General features: G+C 38.5%; 1 protein-coding gene across 1 annotated transcript; it reads right to left on the bottom strand.

The window, feature by feature from the left end:
• Nucleotides 1-739: 739 nt before the first annotated feature.
• On the bottom strand, nucleotides 740-21554 carry LOC127966752 (lysyl oxidase homolog 2A). Its single transcript, XM_052567965.1, has 14 exons — nucleotides 21349-21554; nucleotides 19452-19733; nucleotides 18300-18475; nucleotides 11185-11393; nucleotides 9846-10062; nucleotides 8353-8536; nucleotides 6569-6720; nucleotides 6313-6480; nucleotides 3403-3568; nucleotides 2936-3176; nucleotides 2718-2833; nucleotides 1802-1938; nucleotides 1519-1630; nucleotides 740-1427 (listed from the first exon to the last, which is right to left on the bottom strand). Exons 2-14 carry the CDS (start codon nucleotides 19717-19719, stop codon nucleotides 1363-1365), a joined length of 2211 nt encoding a protein of 736 aa, XP_052423925.1. The 5' UTR covers nucleotides 19720-19733; nucleotides 21349-21554; the 3' UTR covers nucleotides 740-1362.
• Between the last annotated feature and the right edge of the window lie 18 nt (nucleotides 21555-21572).

Raw genomic sequence — 21572 nt, forward strand, 5'->3', positions numbered from 1 at the left:
AAGTTCCTACAGTTTAGGATGACATGAGGTGAGTAACAGAATTTTCATTATACCTTTTAAAGTCATTGTATATATATTTTGGATTTGATGTATTTTTTAAATAAATAAGTAAATTCAAACAAATGCCATATTATTGATCTGTATAATGTCAGCAATATAATAATTTTGAATGTTGATGTCGTCCATACAGAGCTCATTCAGCCGGTGAAGGTAAGTCCGCGGACACGCACAGTGGTGGCTCACAGGATGGTGACCAGAGTGCTGGGCTTGATGGGGAGATGCTTTGAAATCATTGAAACAACTTCAACTGAATATTAAATAAAGTTCCTAAGACTGTCCGTCAGTTAAAACTAGACTGGGAAAAGAACAAATGTCCTTGACATTACTACACCACTCAAGACTATTTTAGGAAACACCACGATAAGTGAGCATTTGATGCGTGTTTTGGTAAGCATTCAGAGGACTTTGGTTCTTTCTTCTTTGGAAGGAAACAGCCTTGTTTGGAAACAGCCTTGTTTGGTTTTTTTCCCCTGCTCTGTTTCTTCATGCTAACAAGCATCTGCTCCAGCCATTGTAAATAGATGTTTTTATGAACTTAAACCTTATTTAATACAAATAAGCTCTTTTGCTCCTTGGATTTCCTAAAAATGGGTCATCCAGGACCACAGCTGTTTTGGTGTCACGTGTTTAACTGGGTTTAACGTGGGTTGTCAGGTTCACATAAACACCATCCTCCAAATAACACACATGAATTGCTTTTATTATAGAAAACGTTGCAATGATTTGACCAAATGTGTTGTTCAGTCATAAACACATTGTATATCTGGAAACCATTGAACTGGTCATAGATACCCTCATAAAACAGAGGGTAGATGCTTCACAAAATTGCACCAAATTATTACAGTTTCACATTGCATACACAAAACCTGACAAAACATAATCCCTGACTGAACACAATAAATTACTTGACATGCTTGATGAATAAAGCACAAGAGTTAGACAGCCGCTAGTGGGGCTCATGAGTTCATGAAACTGCAGGCTTTGGGAATTTAAGTTATAATGCAGAAAGAATTGAAAACTGAATATTAAGATCCAGTTTGAACATTACTGCATGGGTTTGTAAACTTTACAACCAACAGATAAGCACTTCAAGCACCAAAAATGAATAAAGCAAGTACAGTACAGGAATTTAAATCGTTTCTGTCTAAAGCAAGTTTGATATAGCGAGGACCATGAAAGAACAAGCTGTACTTCAACCTAAAAGAGTGCTGGAGTCTCTCTAGTGGTCAGTAATATGTGAATAGTCTGAGTGACAGCCTGCAGCGTCCTCCAGCGAGAGCGTTGGTTCTTCCTCACTGGGTCCTATCTGAAGTGCAGCTGGTTGCTCATTCCAGGGTACTCATCCGTGTCTGAACTCCGCGAGCCACCTGGAAAGTGGTAAAGGTGGTAGAATTCACTTCTAATGGCTTTTAAACAGTTCTGGTAGAACGTCAGTACAGTTTTTTATCTGCAGCTCACCTGTATGACATTGGTACGTCCATATCCTGTATCCATCATAGCGGCACTTGCACTTCATAACGTTGTTGGAGTAATCTGATTCGGCTACATCATAGTTAGGATTGATTACAACCTGTGACAGAAAATTGTCAGAAAAATACAAATTCAGAATGGCTATAAAAAAAAAAAAATTATGTTAGAATATTTATCAATAATAATAGAATTGTTAGAATATTTATCAAAAAAATAACCAAAGAATTAAAGATAGATTTTTTACGCTTTTTCACTTTAGGTAAAACGCTACCTGGAAAATATAATCTCCTGGTTTGACATCTGTGATATCAATCCACTGACAATCAATGTCATGTCTGTAGGTATCCCAGCAGCCAACGGTGATGCCCTGTTCACCAAAGTTGGCACAAACATACCGTTTCTGAATACCTAGAGCAAAGAAAACAACAGTTTCATTAAAACATTTTCATTTCAAATCATTTTCTTATCATGTCATCCCCTATATGGCAAATATGTATTTTTCTGGGCAAATATGATGTAAAGTAAAGAATATTATTGCACTTGATTTATATCGTTTTTTTTTTTTTTATAAAATAATAATAAATAAACTAAATAATAGTGTGTGATAATATTATTAAAAATAAAAGGCAGTCCTAGTATTAAATACAAATACATTTATTTTATAGTAAGCTTAAAAATAAAATGCTAATTTTTACTACTACTTTCTTTGTTTGCCTCTTTAAAAAAAATCGCTTTATGTATTCCCCAATTTTAAGTCGCTTTGGAAAAAAGCGTCTAAAAATAAATAAATAAAATCATTTTCATTATATTCAAACTTAAAATCAGCAGGCTTTTATTTTGGCAGGTTGCCGGCAAGTACCGGATTTAGCGCTGCTGCTGATTAAAGAGCGTCAGTGGATTAATGTCACAGTTTTGTATTGTGCTTTGAAACGGTAGGCACAGCCTAGATTTATGCTTTCAGGTTGAAAATAAAACTTATATAGTACAGTTTGTGATCTAAAATGGTAATTGTGTATTAACAGCTGTCAACCATGTCGGTATGTAAACACGCTGTCAGAACATATTTATATAACGCATTTTTTATTTTGGTCTCGCATGCGGACCTGCAGACCACTTATGTGCACCCCTGTGTATGTGTATACAAAAACACTATTTTATTTACATAAATACATTTCCTCAGTTCTCACCCTCGTCACACTGAGTGTCCTCTAGACAGAAGCTGGCCTTGTGACCCTCTGCCACCCTGGTGCCGTTCAGACTCAGCAGATCATAATGAGTAAAAACCTCCATGCTGTGATAATGCCTGCAGAGTCACAACAGTATGAGACTTTAAACATTGTCTCATTGGCACAAATGATTTTGTAACATCATATCTTCTTGTTTACTGAGGGGTGTAAGGTCTTGCCTGTGACACTCATGCCAGGTCCAGGCGTGGTAACCCAGTTTGGGTCTGAAATCTGTTAAGCCAACGTTGTGGATCTGGGAGGAGAAGCGGAGCAGGCGGCGGTAGGAGCTGTGTTCGTTCTTTTTGGCCGTGCTGGACAGGCAGTTCTCCTCAAGAGCGCACTGCAGAGCGTACATGGGCCGGTCCTCCAGGTAAGTGGTCTGCTCCACCAGCTGAGCGTTCAGCACCAGGTCAGGAGCCGCTGAGATCAGAGGTCAGAGGTCAGACAGAGCAAATTCCTCAATGCGTATCAGTCTAGACAACCAGGGCAGGTTAGAACACATGGAACTGATGATCCATCTTGAATACTTAAAAAAAATGAAGATTATGTGACAGTTGAAGTGTAGCTTTGAAGCAGCATTTTAGTCTACTATTACACTGAGCTTGTTAACAAAGCCAGGATTTAAATAAAGAGGTGATTGTCTCACTATCAGAGCAGGTGACCCCAGCAGCGAAGCGTCCTCCTCCTTTGGGACAGCTGATGTGTTTGCCGTGATGAAGACACTGAGGAAGACTCATCTCAGTTCCTGAGCATCTGACCCCACTCATCACAACATTATCTGCACTCGCGTCTCCAGCCCAGTACCACGTCTCCTGTACAAACAAACACATGCTACACATGAGCTGCCGAGAAATTAATGGATTTATTTCTTTTTATCTGATTGATTTTGCACCGTCATTAAATTGGTAAAATAATCATTTTTGTCTCTGAGCAAAATCAGTTTGTTTTTCGAGAAGAACTGGCTCAAAAGAATCATTTGTTCACTGATTTGATGCAATTTCAGTTTCCCTCTGTTCACATCTGAGAACGATTGTAAGAACATTTTGATCATTTTGTTTCTTCAAATCACATCAAAAAGCAACGTACTTCTAATGAATCTAATGTAAACCAGTCATATTTTTTAGCACTGATGAAATACTAATATAGTTTTTAATGAATTAGTATTTAATTTATTTTAAGTTTTGTTAAAGCTTTAGTATTTTTTATCTTTTATTTTAATTATTTAAGTACATCAAGTATTATAGTGCATCTAAATGAAAACTAGTTGAATTAAAATAAGTTTGAATATTTATTTACTCATTAAAAACATATTTATATGCATTTATTTAAAATTAGTTTTATAGCTTTTTTACGGTTTCAGTTTCATTGAACTATAATAAGCCTGAAGCAAATCTAGGACAATGGATATCTGGCTGTCATTATGCCTTCTCACCAAACGAGGGCTGTTTTATCACGGTTTCCAGATCGACTAATGTGTTCCCAAACGTGATTTGAGCATCTGCTCCCAAGATTGCTTTTCAATACATCTGTTGCATAAGTTTAGCGGTCTGAAACATAAGACAAGCTGTCCCCCACAAGAGGGGAAAGTGTCTGTCAGTGTTCTTGGGATGCAAAAACATAATCATCTAGCATTAGGGTGTTTTCCATGTGTTTTGTGTTAGACTGCACAGCGCTGAGTCACTGCCTGATCTGACAGATAAGCCGGCTGGACTCCCGCTGTGGGCAGGGGACTGTGGGCACATTCTGTCAGACTTTCCATGTGCTTCCTTCAACCCTCGCCATTGTAAAACCCTCCACACATGCTGTCTGGAAAGAAAGAGCCACCGCTCCAGACCGAATATTTAATGGCCCCTCCGACATCTGGAAGTTGTATCCTGCACTTTTCAAGTTCGGTAAGAGAAAACGCAAATGTCGGTGAACAAACTTCCCTATTAATGCATCATTTGAAGTCTCTTGCTCGTGCTCGCTAAGATGTATTTATTTGATTAAAACTAAGTTAAGAACAGTGATATTGTATATTATTAAAGTTCAAAACAGCTGTTTTCTCTTTGAATATATGTTAAAACGTAATTTATTCCCGTGATGTAAAGCTGAATTTCAGCATCATTCCTCCAGTCTGTGTCACATGATCAGAAATCATTTTAATATGCTGATTTTTTTTAAGCTGGGCTCCAGTTAAACCAATACCACACTAGCATAATACACTAGCCTTTTCAAGAGGGACTTATAATGTAGTGACATGAGATAGAACTGCTTTGTGTCCCAAAGTTGAAGCCATTAAGGAAATGATGTCTTGACATGCAACCATGTGCCTCAGCTAGTGGCGAATTTCAGTCAATCATCATAAAAACACTTGATCATGGCATTACCCTGCAGAAGCAATTTAGGCTTTTCCAATTTCCACTCATAAAACTGCCCATCAAGCTATTCCCTCCATACCGTTTCTAATGCATTAATAGCTTCCAGGCTTGTATCACTGCGAGTTTGTCACTGGGCTGTTAAATATCCGTCTCTAGTCCAGCCATCTCAGTCCCAGACAGTCTCTGTGATCTTACACGCACATTCAAATATTAATTATTGAAATGAATGGGATTGAACAGAGTTACAGGATCCAGGAAGCTTGTGGTGGATTAAATGGGGATACCACACTGACTACATGGCATGTGCCCTTATTAAAGTCCTTCATCTACACCAAGTGCCCTAAAACAGTCTCATACAAATGCGTGCTACGAACACTACGATGACTCACTGTGGCTATTGAAAGGTTAGCACTACTGAAGATGGTCAAATATGCTGGATTGAGTGTTGGAAACAACTTTTATTTACTGGCGAATCTTAGGCGAAATCTAGTCATTTTAATAGGAATCCACACAATTAGGAATTTAGTTTGCAGGTTAAAGGTTTCCTCAAACAGATTTTCACACTGAACGTGAAAATTTGGTCCTGTGACGCTTTTGAATCAAAACAGATTCGTATGGGGCTATTCACACCGGGCACAATCATTCACACCGTGAAAAAAGCAAACAGTTTTTTTTCGTCCTGTGTGTCGATTTCTTCGAAGACGAAACGGTCGTCCAATTATATTTGAGCTAAGATCACGTTCCCGGAGCAGCTGTTGTTGCACAAAAGGGTGAGAATGGTGGCGCAAAAAAAAAAAAAAAAAAAAATATATATTTGTAATATAATAAAATTAATAAGACGTCATGTTTTGTCAATCGCGTTTACACACTGCATCGGAAATGTTCGTCTGTCATAAAAGAAAATCAGATCTGGTTCACTTTTCTAAGTTTTCGAATCTGTAGCAAGTATTTTGATAGGAAAGGATGACGAATATATATATAAAAAAAAAAACGCATATGAAAATTTCGGACTCAGTGTGCAAGGACCTTTGGTCAAATGAATTTACCATGCTGACCAACAGAAATCTACCCAGCTTGAAATCTCCACATCTATGTCTCTACACTACTGACAATTAACAAGCAAGTTTTTTTGGTGAATATCTGGTAATTTTGCCACAAGAAAAAAAAGACTTGAGCACTTTAATGGGTAGATTTACCTGAAAGGCATAGCTGGCGAAGCCCAATCCCAGCTGTCTGCAGACCACCATGGCCTCGACCATCCCCCAGTTTTCACTACAAACGGTTCCCCAAACCAGAGAGCCGTTCTTCTCAGTCAGAACCTCCACACGTCCCTCATGTGGGTTCCTTCCTCCGCTTAGACGTATCTGTTGTAGTCAAAAATACATATTTGTGAATTTGTAGCTAGTGTTAGAACAATAATAGAATAAGTAAGGAGAGTTTGAGGGTCCTGACCCTCTTCTGGAAACCCATGGCAGGTATATTACAGCGGACGGCAGCGTCCTCCTCATGACTGCAGCCCAGAGCATCATTATTGAAGTAACAGTCCGTGAGAGATTTCTCAAATCCAGAGCACTCCACCTCATTCATGTGGACCGGACCCATTCCTGAGAAAACACACATTCAGAATAAGTTAATGAGGATATACATTATGACAAAAAAACAGGGTGTTCATGGACAGAAAATATAGATTTGTGTTTAAATTACATTTTTCTGTCTGTTCTGTTAAAAAAACACAGTAGAGAAACAACACAGAAAACAATCAGCATATTTAATATTACATTTATATTACACTTGATATATTTAATACACATAAATATTCAGGGTCCATTTTGAAGTAACCTTGGGTGAAATGACTTTCTTAAAAGCACATTTTGGACCTAAAAAAAGGGATTCAGCTAATATGAACATCAGACAGATGTCATACTCAGATATTATTTACTGGACACACATGAAACATTAGATGCAGCAAAACTGAAGAAGTATTTGTTTAGACTGAAATGAGCAAAAGCTGTTGATCTCACTCTCAGCTTTTAAAAACATGAGAAAATAAAGCCTAAAAAAACCCACAAAAGGTCATTTGTTTGATAGAACGCATTTTAAAATGAACCAAAACAGCTTGGAGACTGATTTAAAGTAGTTTACTGATTTAAAGTTGATGTATTCAATTCCGAAAAAAAATATATAAATAAATAAATAAACTCTTGGAGGAAGAAGAAAGCATTTTTCTCTACTTGAAATTAAGTTCTAAATATAATCTTTGCCATACATGACTAAATATTTCCTACATTCAATGAGCTATCAAAACTACCATCCTTATTTCAGTGTGATTAAAGTGAAACATATGGAATTAAAGACAAGTGCGCAAGTGTGAGAGATTTCTGGATGTGCACATAATCTTTGAGCAAGTTCTTTAAACATGGATTTTAAACATCCAGTACTGTAGGAACCTGTCCAAACATCAGCTGAGGAGCAACTATCTTCACAAGCGTTTGCAGCACAGATGTTTCGTTACGCATGAGTCTCCTTGCCAAAGAATGTTCAAAAAATCTGCCTCTCATGCCCCTGATCTAAGACCCTTTAGTACAGAGCAGTGATCCATGAACGTCTGATGAATGCCAGACACAGAGACTGCTGTAGAAGTTGCAGTTTTAGGACAATGTGCATCTGATTTTTGCTTCCTGCTTAATGAGTATACTTCATTTTCAAAAAAATGTAGATATTAAAGATTATTATAGACATTTTCTGAGTACCACTTGTGAAACACAAGATATGCAGTATAATATAATTTTATAATTTTTTTTACTAGCAGAGGAATACACATGGTTAAGACTGACATGGAAGAAAGAAATTGTTGAATAAAGTTGTTATTTTTGTTGTTTTTGCACATAAAAAGTATTCTTGTAGCTTCGTAAAATTACGGCTGAACCACTGTTTTAACAATGTCCTTACTACCTTTCTGGACCTTGAACGTTTCAGACGCGTTGCTCTTCACTTGTGTTCTGAAGATGCACAAAGGTCTTATAGATTTGGAATGACATGAAGCTTTGTAATTAATTAATGACATAATTTTCATTTTTGGGTGAACTATTCCTTTAAGCTTCTTCTTATACACCTAGTATTTTGGAAATCCAGATAATGGAGATAATCTCAATGTCTCAGAATCAAAGAACTGATTCTTATGGGATTGACTCCCCAAGGTCTATTCGTTTAGAACCACTGATAGTGTATGAACTAACCTTGTCCTAACTTGGCTCCAGTGAGAGCCTCTTTGGCGCTCCCAAAGCCCAGCTCTCGACACACGATGGTGGCAGCCCTCAGGTTCCAGTTATCATCGCAGACGGTTCCCCAAACTCCATTCTTCAGCACCTCCACTCTCCCTTCACCGATCCGCGAACCCCCCCGCAGACGAACCAAGGGTTGCTGTGTCATCAGAGATGGAAGAAATCAGCAGGATGATCAGTCCACACGCCCTCAGTGACCTGCGTTTGTTCAGTCTCTGTATATGGATCTGATTCAGGTGACTCAGCCTTTCAGATGAATTTTTTCCATCCCTTGTTTATACACACTCACTTCAGGCCTCTGGGGTCATGTTTGACTATTATGTAATCTCCTTTTCTTTCGAAAAGGCAATATGATTTAATGTACTTCATGACTGAAGTGACACTTTGACATGATGATCCACAGGAAAACAATGGAAGAGTAAGCGATTCTTTCCAGAAATGTAAGCGGTTGATAGATGAGGGAAAACAGACTCGCCAAACATTCCACAACCACAAATCATCTCTGAGAAGGACTGTAACCTTAGCGTTCAACATTCAGCCCTCAACAGACATTTAGAATGAAGAAATGGAAAACTTAGTTTCACGTGGGCATTAGAACAAACAAGAAGTCTGTGAACCCAGTGCTAACCACGAGCTGCTGATGGAAGACAGTCCAAAAGGAATTTTCCTTCATTATATCATCGCAGGTGACAGCGTAGATTCTTAGGAAAGCTATTTTTATTCCAGCATCACTCTTTGCTGCTAAGCAGTGCTTGGGGCCGCTAATACAAACTTCATTTTGTGCATGTTGTTCATGTCAGTGACTCATTATTGTCCATTTTTTATATGTTCTACTAAGTTTAAGGACATAATATACTATAATAATTATTGCAACCCTCATGTTACCATTTGTGTAACAACAGTTTTACTACAAATACTATGGTTAAACTATGGTTAGCTTAGGGCATTCGTAGTAAAACCATGGATAATTTTCAATCAAGTAGTTGGGTGAATATAAACCATCTGGAAAACCTTATGAAAGATGATTATTGCTGCTGGTACTGTTGATTCTTAGGAATACTATTTTACCCTATCGTCAATCTTTTTTCGCTGTTGAGAAGCGCTAGCAGCTACTACCTTCAAATCTAATACTTAATGCTCTGTTAACTGTACCATGCCATTAATTACTATTCTCTATTAGATATTTTCCATGTTGGATATGTTCTACAAAGTCTAAGACCATAATATACTTTTAAATATCACTGTATATAATGACTTGCTGATCAACTGTCAGTCTGTGAGCCCAATGCTATCCAAAACGCCTTCAGGAAACACAATGATGAATGACTTATTTTATTTTGCAGATGACACTGATTCTTAGGAAAACTGTTTTTATTCCAGAGTCTGTCCTTATTTTGATGCTAAGCAGCGCTAGTGAAAACAGTTACTTAAATTGTAAGGCTACCAACCTCTGGCCTGTAAGCCTTGCGGAAGCCAGTGGAGGATGAGGGGGCAAAAGCTCTTCCAGGCACACAGCTGACCACCACAGGCAGGCCACGTCCACATGTGCCGTTCCGCTTGGGCTCCAAGGGTTTGCCCAGCCTACAGCTAGACAGGTGGGCTTCATTTCCTGTGCAGTTCACTGAGAAACCCCAGTAGTTCTTTTTCTTACGCATGGACAGAGATCTGTAAAACAGAGCCACAGATAAAGATCAGTAGTGCTACAAAATAATTAATCACGCAATTAAACACATACTTCAGATATTGAATTCTTGTTTAGGAGGATATTATTCAGAAGGACGTGTTATGATTACTATAGGGACCAGACATTGCCTGTGGCATTACATGCAGTGCTAAGCCAAGATAACATGACTTTTCCCATGATTCCACAGTCCAGAGAAAATCCTAGTTCAGCAAAGGTCACCAAACATCTTGACTCAAACTATCCTTCAGGTTAGGAAATTTGAAACACTCTTTTAATGAGTACAGCATGTTCTGAGTCCAGATTTCGGAGCATTTTTTGATATCTCAGTAGCATTTTTGGTACTATACGTCAACTCTTAGGTAAGGCAATACCATTTACTATGTCCTACTTCTTTGCAAAATTGTGTTTCTCAATGGCATGAATAACATGATAAATGAACTGAGGAAAAGTGAGGTCACATGGCCAGCGGTTTAAAAAGTGGACCATTATAAAATGTTCCAACAAAACAAACAAACATGGACAAACCTCTTCTTTAAATATCACCAGTCATTACTTTCTTTAGTATGTTGCTTAGTTTAGAAATAAACCCATGAATACATCTTAAAAAAAAAAAAAAAAATTCCTGGAATGTTCTTTTTTTCTATAAACTTACACTAAAATATATGCACTGGCTATGAACTTTTGTGTGTTATAGTGTGTTTCAGTGTACAAATGTGGTTAAAACACCCTAAAATTATAATTTATAGACAGTTTTACTATAAAATGTCCTTACCAGAGTTACAGTGGAAACAAAATGTTCTCTGTTAGAGGCGAAACTGCCAAGAATTATGTTGGGAAACAATCTGGCCATGATTCACTTGTGGAGGCGTTCACACACATCTGTGGACTAAATAACTCTTGTTGCCTGTTTACATGGTAACTTTAAACTTTAGAAAGTTACTTTTGAGGAAACCCTAAAAACTCTGTTTTCTTTCTTGTCTGTTTGTTCTTGATTTTTAGTGTGTCCTAATCACAAAGGGCTGAAAATGTATCTTTTTTCCAAATTTGTGTTTGACTCATGGCTGTTTATCACACAAAGCAAAGCAGCGGGGACTTTTCCGTACTTGTAGACTTTGTTGTTGTAGTTCTTCTCTCCGGGGAATCCGTACATTCCACAGACGACTCGGTTGTTCAGCGGGGTCCACTCCTCATCACAGATCTGCCTCCATTTGCCCCGTTCCTTAATCTCCACATATCCTTCAGTAATGGGTATGCGCTTGAGGTGAGATGAAATGGGTCTTATACGGATGTCTTCCACCCGTTCTTCGAGAGTCTAGGGTGGAAAAAACAAAAGAGCATGTTATAAGTCTTTATCGGAATTCCCACATTATTCCCAGAATGGATCGTTTATTTAGGCCACTTCCTCTAGTAGCAGCAAATTACTTAAGTTCTGGATGTTGCAGACACCGTATTAGTCAGAAGAGTGTCTTCTACTCCTTCAGGGTGGAATCTGAGGGCCAGCCAGATAATCCATGTCTCACATTTGACAAGGCTTGCCAGATACAGCTTATAAGACAAGGCCAAAGCTGGAATTTGACCAAAAACCTCACTTCAAGTATCTCTCAAAACATTCTTGGGGTAATCATCCTAGATTTTGAGGAGTTCATGCACTTCTATTACAGTAGAATCTGTCATCCAATCCAATACAGGAATCTTCCAGCTTGAAGGAACATTAACTGTTATAAAATGAAAAGGCATCTTTGTTAGATGCAAAAAAATACCCTCACATGTGCCCTCACGAGGGCTGTTTGCCATGATATCAACTGAAAGGAATGTTTTAGATGTGTAAACCCAGCAATGTTGTACTTTTAACAGGGAGGTGGTTACCGGACATGTTTCAACGGACCACGGTAAACATAAAACGAAGGCTGTGGCTTCTGATTTAATTTTGGCATGTGTTAATGTGCATGTGTGTGCATTAAAGAAAAGGGAGAGAGAAAGTTGGCCAACGGGGATAAGCCAAAGGAATGTGGCGGCCTCACGTGGACCTAAATGCTCTAGACGCAGAGTGAGCAGAACTGAGTTTAATGTAAATATTACTATATAAAGGCCAGACTGATGGGTTGGGTCCAGTTGAAGTGGGCTCTCGAGTCAGACACATCACTGTTTGCTTAAGCACTGGAAGTCTGGGGGAAACCAAAGAGTTGAGTGTTGAAGCTGAGGGCGTGAGTCGGGGTCATCCAGCCAGATGTGAGGAAGTGCCTACGCCTGTTGCCTGATAGCGTGACCTCCGCCTAAAGAAACCAGACCAGATACCTTCCACTGCATATTTTTAAACCAAAGTGACGCCCCGTTTTATCATTCTCAGGTTTAGCCAACATAGGAAACTCAGAGATTGATATACTATGATGGCACAAGTACATTTGAGTTTGCCGATGGAAAATGCACTTGGAATGTTCATAAATCCTCATATTTATATATATAAAAAAATGCCTTGCAGGTAGTGTTGGGCGGACTGAACAAAAATCTGTATCAGGGTTTCATGGTTTATCACACCAGACTGTGCTTTTATCAGAATGCATGAGACCTAGTCTGCAGAACCACTGTATTCACTGTCATTATTCAGAAATGTATGCTTTTAACAGGGATTCTCTCTCAATCCAGGACACTGTCTAACGTTACCGTTGGTAAGCCACTTTTTCTGGTATGCTTTTTGTATATATATTTTTTTATTCATACTGTGTGTGTAATTCAAACTGGTTTAGCGTTTAAATCAGGATACGGCCCAACTATGTTCCAAGTGTTGGGTATATTAGATCAAGCACCCTTTAAGGTATAAAGTATCTGTCTAATAAGGAATGTTCTCTGTACAGAATAGTTGAAACAACAATTTCTGCTTTGTTAAGCTTGAAGAATGTCTGGTCCAAGACTCGACATGCAGTGACCAACAATGAAGGCAATGTTCCTGACTGATAGGATGACAAGTTCGACAGGAGCCATCAAGCCTTCAAACCCAAGGCTTTGTTTTGGGGAAATTCCTAGAGATGTAAAAGAAAACTGACCCTATTGAGGTCTCTTTAACCAGAAAATACTATGAATTCACATGAAAGGTATTTTTGTGTTCATGTAGCTCAATGGCAGAGCAAAGCACTACCAATGGCAAGGTTTTGTGTCTAATTCAAAGCTGAAAATTAATTAAATCAATTAAATAAAGCAAGCAACTGCAGCAACCAGTGCTCTTTACCTTATGCAAGAAGTTAAAAAGATGTCTGACATTGCTGGACAAATGCCAGAAGCCCATTAGCCCTCAATATTGCAGTTTAGGTTAAAGTGAATCTCCATCATTAAAAAGCTGTTAACACATGTAAGCCGCCACAGTTCTTGGAGGGAAACCTTTTCCACTTTTAACGTCATTTGTAGCATAAAATTAATATTGTAGTATTATAATTTAATATTTGCTTAGTTATCACCAAAGCTCAGAAGTCTGTCCAGGTACCTTCATGCACAAATGCTTTTAAAGATATTTATTGGATGAAATCCCTGTCAATAATCTAAATGTGTAAATGTGTGTAAGTGTACAGCCAAACATACATCATCTTTCATTCAATCACATCACCTCTACTTCACAATGTGTGGGATTTTTTCAGGAATGAGAATTGACAAAGAGGTCTTTTTGAGACTGTAAATGCTGTCTGTCAGCTCATATAGACTAATACGTCTGAGACATATGCACTTACAGTCATTCATATAAGTGAGAAACCATTCCCACATCTGACTGTGTTTAAGAGCGAGGGGTCCCTGTGTAAGCGATGGAAACGGTAGAAGTGAGACTGGAAGCCCCTCGTAGTCCAGACATTCCTCAGTAGCTGAGGTGCCAGCTGGGACAGAACCACCTCCTTTCACCTTCATGGAATCCAGATATCAAAATATTTACATGCCGTTAATGTTCCTCTTTAGGGCTTTTGGATGTGGGCGAGGGAGAGGTGACGGTGTCTGGTATGGTTGCGCAGTCAAATTCTCCTCTCTTTTTCACTTCCTGCCTCGTGTTTCACGTTGGTCCTCCACGTGCCTGTTCCAGGGACTCAGAGTGAAAACACTTGTTGATTGTTGAGGGAATTTTAGGCACTTTTTGAGGAAGTAAACGATGAATGTGAGGGGTGGATGGATCCAGCTGGTATATTGATTCTTGCTGAAGTAATCTTAAGCAGTCCCTCCAGAAAAACACGGATTTTGTTTGTGATTGTTGCGGGCAAAAATCCTTGATTTTGCGGCACGTTTTCTTAAAAAATGCGATGGAATATGCAATTTCAATTTTATGCGATGAAATTGCGTGAACTTGCAAAAAATGCGGTTTGATGTAAAAGAGAAGAAAAGGTGGTTCCCCCAACACCTTTTTCTCACTAGGCTACTACCTTAATGTAAAGAGTGATTTCTTATTACTTACTATGATAAGCGAGCATACTAAATCACAGAATATTTAAGTGGCAATCTCTTACTGCAACGTAAATTATTTTACATATTACTAATATAATTACAATTGAAAGTTTTTGGTACTGTTCTGTAACAAAAAAGTGCAATATTACAACTGTAAAGTTGCATCAACTTCTGAATGAAACTACAACAGTGTTAGTAGCCTAGTGAGAAGGGGGTGTTGGGGGAATCACCTTTTTTTCTCTATTTCATCAAACGCGCTTCAAGTTTCAACCTGGTTTCACCGCAGGGTTTGCAGATGTTCACGTCAAGTAATTACGTCACTTCATAAGGTTCCCATGGCAATAGGGGGAAAATGGCGCTCTACTTGTGTGAAGTAAACGCAACATTTTTCAACTTTCTGCTAATATATATGTGAGTTTTTTGCAACGAAAATACAGGGATTATGAAATCATGCTAGCCCCGCATATTTTGTTTTCTGAAATCGGCAATTTATACAGCAAAAGAGCGGCGTATTTGAAAGAATGCGACCCCGCATAAATATGCGGCCTTTGGCTGATTATGCATTAAATCAGGCGATCGCATAAACGCGTTTTTCTGGAGGGACTGTCTAAGAAAGAGGCTACATGGACAACATCTGGATTCTCTCCACCATTACAGAACATATGTACAGACTATCATTCCCATCCCCCCAAAAGCAGGAAGTTTCTTCAGCATGGTTTGTCATCACTCTCAAACACAACTCATATTCACACCACCACACCAAAGGCCGTCCGTCTACAACTGTCTGAAAGGAATGCCATTTTTAGATATGCTTTTGTCTTCAGGGTCATCTTTGTGTCAGGGTACCACTTACAACTCAGTGTGCATGAAGGAAAAAAGAGGGCGGACAAGAAACAAAGAATGAGAGAATTAATGGTGAGCTCAGCAGTAGTAAAGGGCCACAAGGGTCCCACGAACAAGTCGGTTCCATGGAAACGATTAAGCTTAACATGACCCCTGAACCTTTATTCCACAGAACTTCTCTGGGCATATTTATGTTCAACCCTGGAGATTCTTCCCAAAAGACTGGTCTTCCATAATTCAAGAGCAGTTCTTAACACCTTGCAGACAAAGACACCCGTGAAGACTAATATGTTCTCCCAGAACCCAAGATTTGTTCTGACTAATCTTGGGTTCTGGGAGAACATATTAGGCTTCCCGTTATAACTTAATATAGATATAGCAGCAATATATCTACATATACTTAAAAGTCAATACAGCAAGAGATCTTGTAACTATATAGAGTAATTCAAAGCATTTAATCTACTTTAGGTCCTGTCTACTTTTTGCCTCATGAACATGACCTTACTATGTTCTAAAGTTCAGTCCTGAGGACTTCTAAACATCTGAATGTCATGTCTGGTCGTAGTGTATCTTAGCAAGTTGTATATTCTCATCTGCATGTTCTGTATATACCAAGAATATGAAGTTGTGTTGGAAGGAAACATCTGCTGTAGACAAACATGTAAATAAGTTATATAATCATAAGCTGATTTATTAAAGCATTTTCTTGAACTCAAACCAAGCAAAGAGTTTGCCTGCTCTGAACCTTTGGGAACCACTCTGATTGTTTCCATGTGTGGTGGTGATTCATTTGATTATATGATGAGCTGTTCTCCTGTTCCATTGAATGTTTACAAGAATACAAAACAAACAATTCACTCATTCATTTACCTCTGCTCTCTGTTCCGAGAGCCTGTCTTTTGTTTTATCGTATTAGTTTAGACAAAACATTTGTGTCCAGCTGTGTGTGGTCAGTTCTAAGTGATAAGAACATGTTTATGTTTCAGAGGGAGATAATATATTGGGAATACTGTGATAAAAAGGAAAGCAATTTAACAGTTAAATATATGATTGGTCATTCAAACAGAAATGATAGCACTTGGAGTTTATGGTTGAAAAAAAGTGGTGGTGATGTTACAATGCTACTGTGAATGTTAGCATGTTGCTTGGTGTTTTATACGCGGTTCTGTTTGGTTGCTAGGTTGTTTAGGGAAGTTTTTAGCCAATGTGTACATTATCACAAAAATGTGAATGTGAAAATATCTCTGCTTCTGTGAAAACTCATGACTCTATCTGCACATAAACGCAGCCAAACGCTCTCTTGGAAACAGACATTCATTAAAAATGCTTTTGCTAGAGGTCATTCAACTATAGTCTTTAAATGACTTGTCTAAACAGCTTCACAAGCCATTAAACCCAGCTAATCAAGTAGCTGCTCTGCATTTATGGGCTCTGAAATAACACTAATGCTAATGATGATGTTAAACACTACATGTTTTCAGGGTAATGTAGTGTTTCTTTACATATCAGTAATAAGGTAATGTGATTATAGCAGCAAAACCGCAGTAAACTATCTATCTGTCATCTATTCCTACATCTTTAAAGGTTTTTAAGAGGTCATGTTTGCAGGGTGGAGCACACCCTGGCTAGCTGTGCTGACACCCAGGAAAGATAAATAAAAGAGCGCAAACAGACATAAAAATTGTGTTGTTTATATGTATATGACATAAAAGAAGTGTTTTTTCCAGTTTTGGCAAAGGATAATATTTGTGGAAGCATTTTGTAATCCACCGCTTGTGATGCGTTAAGAATCTAGCACTGTTCGGCTGCCAGTTTCTGCTACCCTTTGTTATTTCTGAAATCACACCGTCCATTGATGAGAAAAAATACACAAAAAAGATGGACTCTCGCTTAGAAAAACATTGGCGCTGGAAGGAAGCCTGAGGAATCTGGGTGTCTGTCTCAGTTTAGTTCACCCTGGGGTTTGAGAATTCACTCATACGAGCTTCACAGAGGAGCGTCTGTGTCTCAGACTTCTGGTATGTGATGCAGGGAAAAGTCACGATTACACCTACCAAAACCTAACAACTTCTCACATTCATTCACAGACTGTCGCCTGACCGGTGACATCACAGGAACTTGAACCTGGCGGCTGGTATTTTTCATACCAGGCCAGAGAAACACCGTCCCTCATTCAAATCTTTTAACTAACCGTCTTTTCGCTTCTCACAATAAAATAATTTTCAGATTTAATAGGTGACATTCCGTTTTGAAATAATTCCTACCATTAGTCAGCAGTTCGAGCGGGGGAACGTCTCGGGGACAGGAAGGAGCGGGGGAAAGACACACAATGTGGTAAAGTCATTAAATCTTGGGGTCGTGCAAATGGAAAAGCACACCATGGGCTCTCTGATCGCTCTCAAAGGTCCGTCTTTTCTTCAAACCAGCTTACCTTGGTTGCCATAGTCACATGGCAAATATACAGATATCGTTTAATTCTGGCACAGACCTTTGCATCAAAGGACATGTGACATGTGACATGTGTGTGTGGACAGCTGGCACATCATAAAAGGAGAATTGAACGCTAATAAACTATTCTATAGCAGCAAATTTTGGAGAGGAATGTGTAACCTGTGGTAACAGACCTTCACTTCCTTTCATCCATGAGATAAAGTGACTGGGAATGATCACCGATAAGAAAGAAAGAAAGCAGAACTACCACTCAGAGCTGAATTTCTGGATATGACAAAGATATGTGGTCATGTGTCTAAGACATAATGCTTTTCTGGGTAGGATTCTTGGCTCTTCAGATGGAAAACACTGGTTGTTAATCCCAATCACCTCCAGCGGAGTCTTAGGCTTGGTTTACCAGCTCTGAATTCACATCTGCACCGCATTTCAGTACATTTCAAGTGACTAAGCACTGTCAACCTCAGTTAGGTTAATAAACTAGCATGATTACGTGATCCTAGAGTTGACGTACCTCAACGTTGTTGTTCATGGTATTGATGAACCTGTGGCCAGGGATGCGCTTCTGATTGCAAATCACCCCAACATCCTCACTGTGGCGGCAGTCTGACACCCCAATGCCATTTGAGGGGCATTCGGCTAAAGATTTCTCTCTTCCTGTGCAATGGACGTTGTCCAGCCAAATGCGTCCTGTGTAATAAAGAGCAATTGATGGTTTCGTCAATCACTAGCAGATGTTGTGTTTTGGTGTCACTATATGGCTACTTAATTCCCTTAATTGAACAGTTCAACTCTCAAAAATTACCCTGCAACTCTACATTATCCATTTCAAAACCTGTATGATGGTGAGTTTTTTTTAATAAGCACCATAAAAGAATCATTAAAGATGTTCTCACAACTTGTGTGCTATGCTGCAAGTGTCAGACTGAAAGTCAAACTAAAATAATTCAAAAGTTCACTTAAATTCTTGACATCTAACTCTCACAAATGAATTGTCAGTGATTTTGCTGATGAAATGGATTGATTGGTTTATCAAGATCAACTCACTGACTGACTGAAAAAGACACTTTTATGATATATTTTGAAGCTTAAAAGTCCCAGTCTCTATTCAGTCTTTAAAATTTCTCAAAGATCTTATGGATCTTTGAAGCGAACGAAGACAGAAGTTTCTTATTTGGGTGAATTATTCCTGCTTCTAGCTAAATGCCTTGGTAAACCAGCCTCAACCACTCTAGTCTGGTTAGATTTTGTTAACTTCTTTGATTCAATATAAAGTTATCAAATATGAACCCTTCTAGAATTTCCCTTCACTATGCATTGCATGCTGCTTATGATTTTGCTTACTCTGTGGAAAGTGGAATAAGAGTCAAGACCAATGGTTACTCTTCCCATAGGGCTCAATCATAACCAACCACTGATTTACATCTTTGGACAGATTTATTGAGACAAATCATCATGTTTCTGTGGTAAAGAGACAGAGAGATGAGATTATGTCTGCTCTTGACTTTAAATCTTGTTTCCGTACTTTTTTGACTCTCTGTTTGGTATCAATTACCTCTAATGACTAAAACATGATGGATTAGCAATACAATTCAAGAATATATGCATATAATGGATCTTTCAGTAGAACAGAAGATTATAATATACAATCAGAATTCTTGCCTACCTTCTCCTTGTCCAAACTTTGCAGATGGGGACCAGGCCACAGCACCCAGGAAGCCAAGCTCCCTGCATGCAACATGAGCAGCTAAGATTGAGAAGTCATCATCACAGATAGTCCCCCATTCGTTGTTGTAGAAGACCTCCAGACGACCCTCGTAATGCTTGCGTTTATTACCCGCTAGACGGAGCTGAATCTTGGGTTGCTGGGATTCAGATTGGGCCTGAACCAAAGCCAAGAGACTAAAGATGCACAATGCAGAAGGAAACGCCATGGCTAAACTTTCACCTGCGAGAGCATTAAACAACACCATCCATGTCAGTTCGGCCCACACCATTTCTCAAATCCTGAGGCTATAGCAGACAGATAACTGGGGTGTTTACTTTTTCCATCACTCAACCCAAACTGTCAATTAGAGGGGTTTTGTAGGAACATGTCCTACAATTATTGACACTGATGATACTGACATTAATGTATCTCAAAGGCATGTATATTTACTGCATTAAAAATGTCTATCTATTAATTCTGCACAATAAAAAGAAAATAAAAAAACAGAGCTCAGAGTTCACACAAGAACTATCAATGAATGGCAGCCAAATGGTTTCCAGGATGTTGGAGTTTATAGAAACGCCAGCACATATGACATAACAACCCCTGCTATTCTTACACATCCAACTTGCCAAAACCACAAAGTGGACATTTTCACAAACAGTTAAGATGCATGTTTTATTTACATGCATAAACAAATAAAGAAGGGAAGTCTGCACACTGAAAACTACTGCTCCAGAGGAATTTAATCAAGCAACGTTTCGACCTTCAGGTCTTCATCAGGCACATTGTGCACATGCGTCCTATTTGGATGTTTGGGATGTGCACACCATTTTTGTACTGTATTTTTTATTCACATGCATACTCATGTGGGTTAACTAGGATGTTATCTGCACCTCATGATGTTAATTAATTTTTAAGGACCCTCCTCCAGGTACTCATAGGTAATAGAATATCCTATTTCCTGACTGAGAAAATGCCTGTCCCCAATGGATTCTGTTCCCAAACAAATCACTAAGAGCTGCCCTGTCAGAGAGTCACTGCATAAAAATAATGAGACTTTAATGTGATGTCATAATCACTGTCCCAAAACGAACCATTAAATCTAATTTAGTAGTTTGAAAACCTCCTTAGATTTACTTCCTGTGTGTGTATGATTGATTGCTCATTCATTCATTCATTTCAGATGAATTGTCTTATTTGATGCAGTTATGAGACAAATATGTTCATATATATATATATGTGACCCTCAAGTCTCAAAATCAAATTATGAGATAACAAGCATCGAAGTTTGATTTCAACTATGATTTGTAGATGTCTATAAATAAGATATCAAGGTTACATTTTCACAGAATGTTCTTTACCTTATTAAGAACGATTATATGTAGAAAACAGTAAATCGCTTTAAATTGACTTTAGCTGTTTTTTCACAGCCAGGGTCACATACTATTCATAATAGTATAATGATCATATTCATATGCGAAGCAATAAAAGTTATTTGTCTATTTGGAACAAGTAGGCTAGTTAATACAGTATAATTGTAACATGTAGGCTATTCTTCAATATGTATGTGTGCACAAGTTATGTTTTGCACAGTCACGTGTATTTAAGGCACAATACATTTTGTGATATATATGTAGATATATGTATGTATGTATAGCCAAACGTTACATATTTAAAGCGGTTTAAATATCACAGGCACTTTATTAAAGACACTCAAAAGAACAACTCGGATGTCAGCATTCCAAGATATATATTTAGTAGGCTATATCCGCGTTTTAAACACAATTCGATTTAGAAAATAAATGATTAAATACCACATAGCCTCTAATTCTTTTTGGCGCCATAAACTTACCTCGGAAAGCGTCGTTCCTGTGAATTAACTCGTCAGTGTCTTCTCAATCACACCCGCAGCTGCAGCAGCGCTGATTCTCTCTGTGTCCTGCAACACTTTTAAACGAGTTTTACCGCCTCCCACCAGCTCAGCAACCTGAAACCAGCCATCACTACCACATGATGAAAGTTACAGACGCCCCATGTGTCTGCTGCACATGACTGACGTCATGCTAGGGATGCCCT

Source organism: Carassius gibelio, chromosome B10 (assembly GCF_023724105.1).
Source record: "Carassius gibelio isolate Cgi1373 ecotype wild population from Czech Republic chromosome B10, carGib1.2-hapl.c, whole genome shotgun sequence".
In the NCBI taxonomy this organism is placed as follows: domain Eukaryota; kingdom Metazoa; phylum Chordata; class Actinopteri; order Cypriniformes; family Cyprinidae; genus Carassius; species Carassius gibelio.

Excerpts from the sequence above, each read along its gene's own strand:
- LOC127966752 (XM_052567965.1), bottom strand. The coding sequence starts at position 19,719 with ATGGCGTTTCCTTCTGCATTGTGCATCTTTAGTCTCTTGGCTTTGGTT. Across the intron at positions 3,177-3,402 it reads TGGGGTCACCTGCTCTGATA|CGGCTCCTGACCTGGTGCTG; the intron begins GTGAGACAATCA and ends CTCTGATCTCAG. Across the intron at positions 1,939-2,717 it reads GGACACTCAGTGTGACGAGG|GTATTCAGAAACGGTATGTT; the intron begins GTGAGAACTGAG and ends TCTTTGCTCTAG.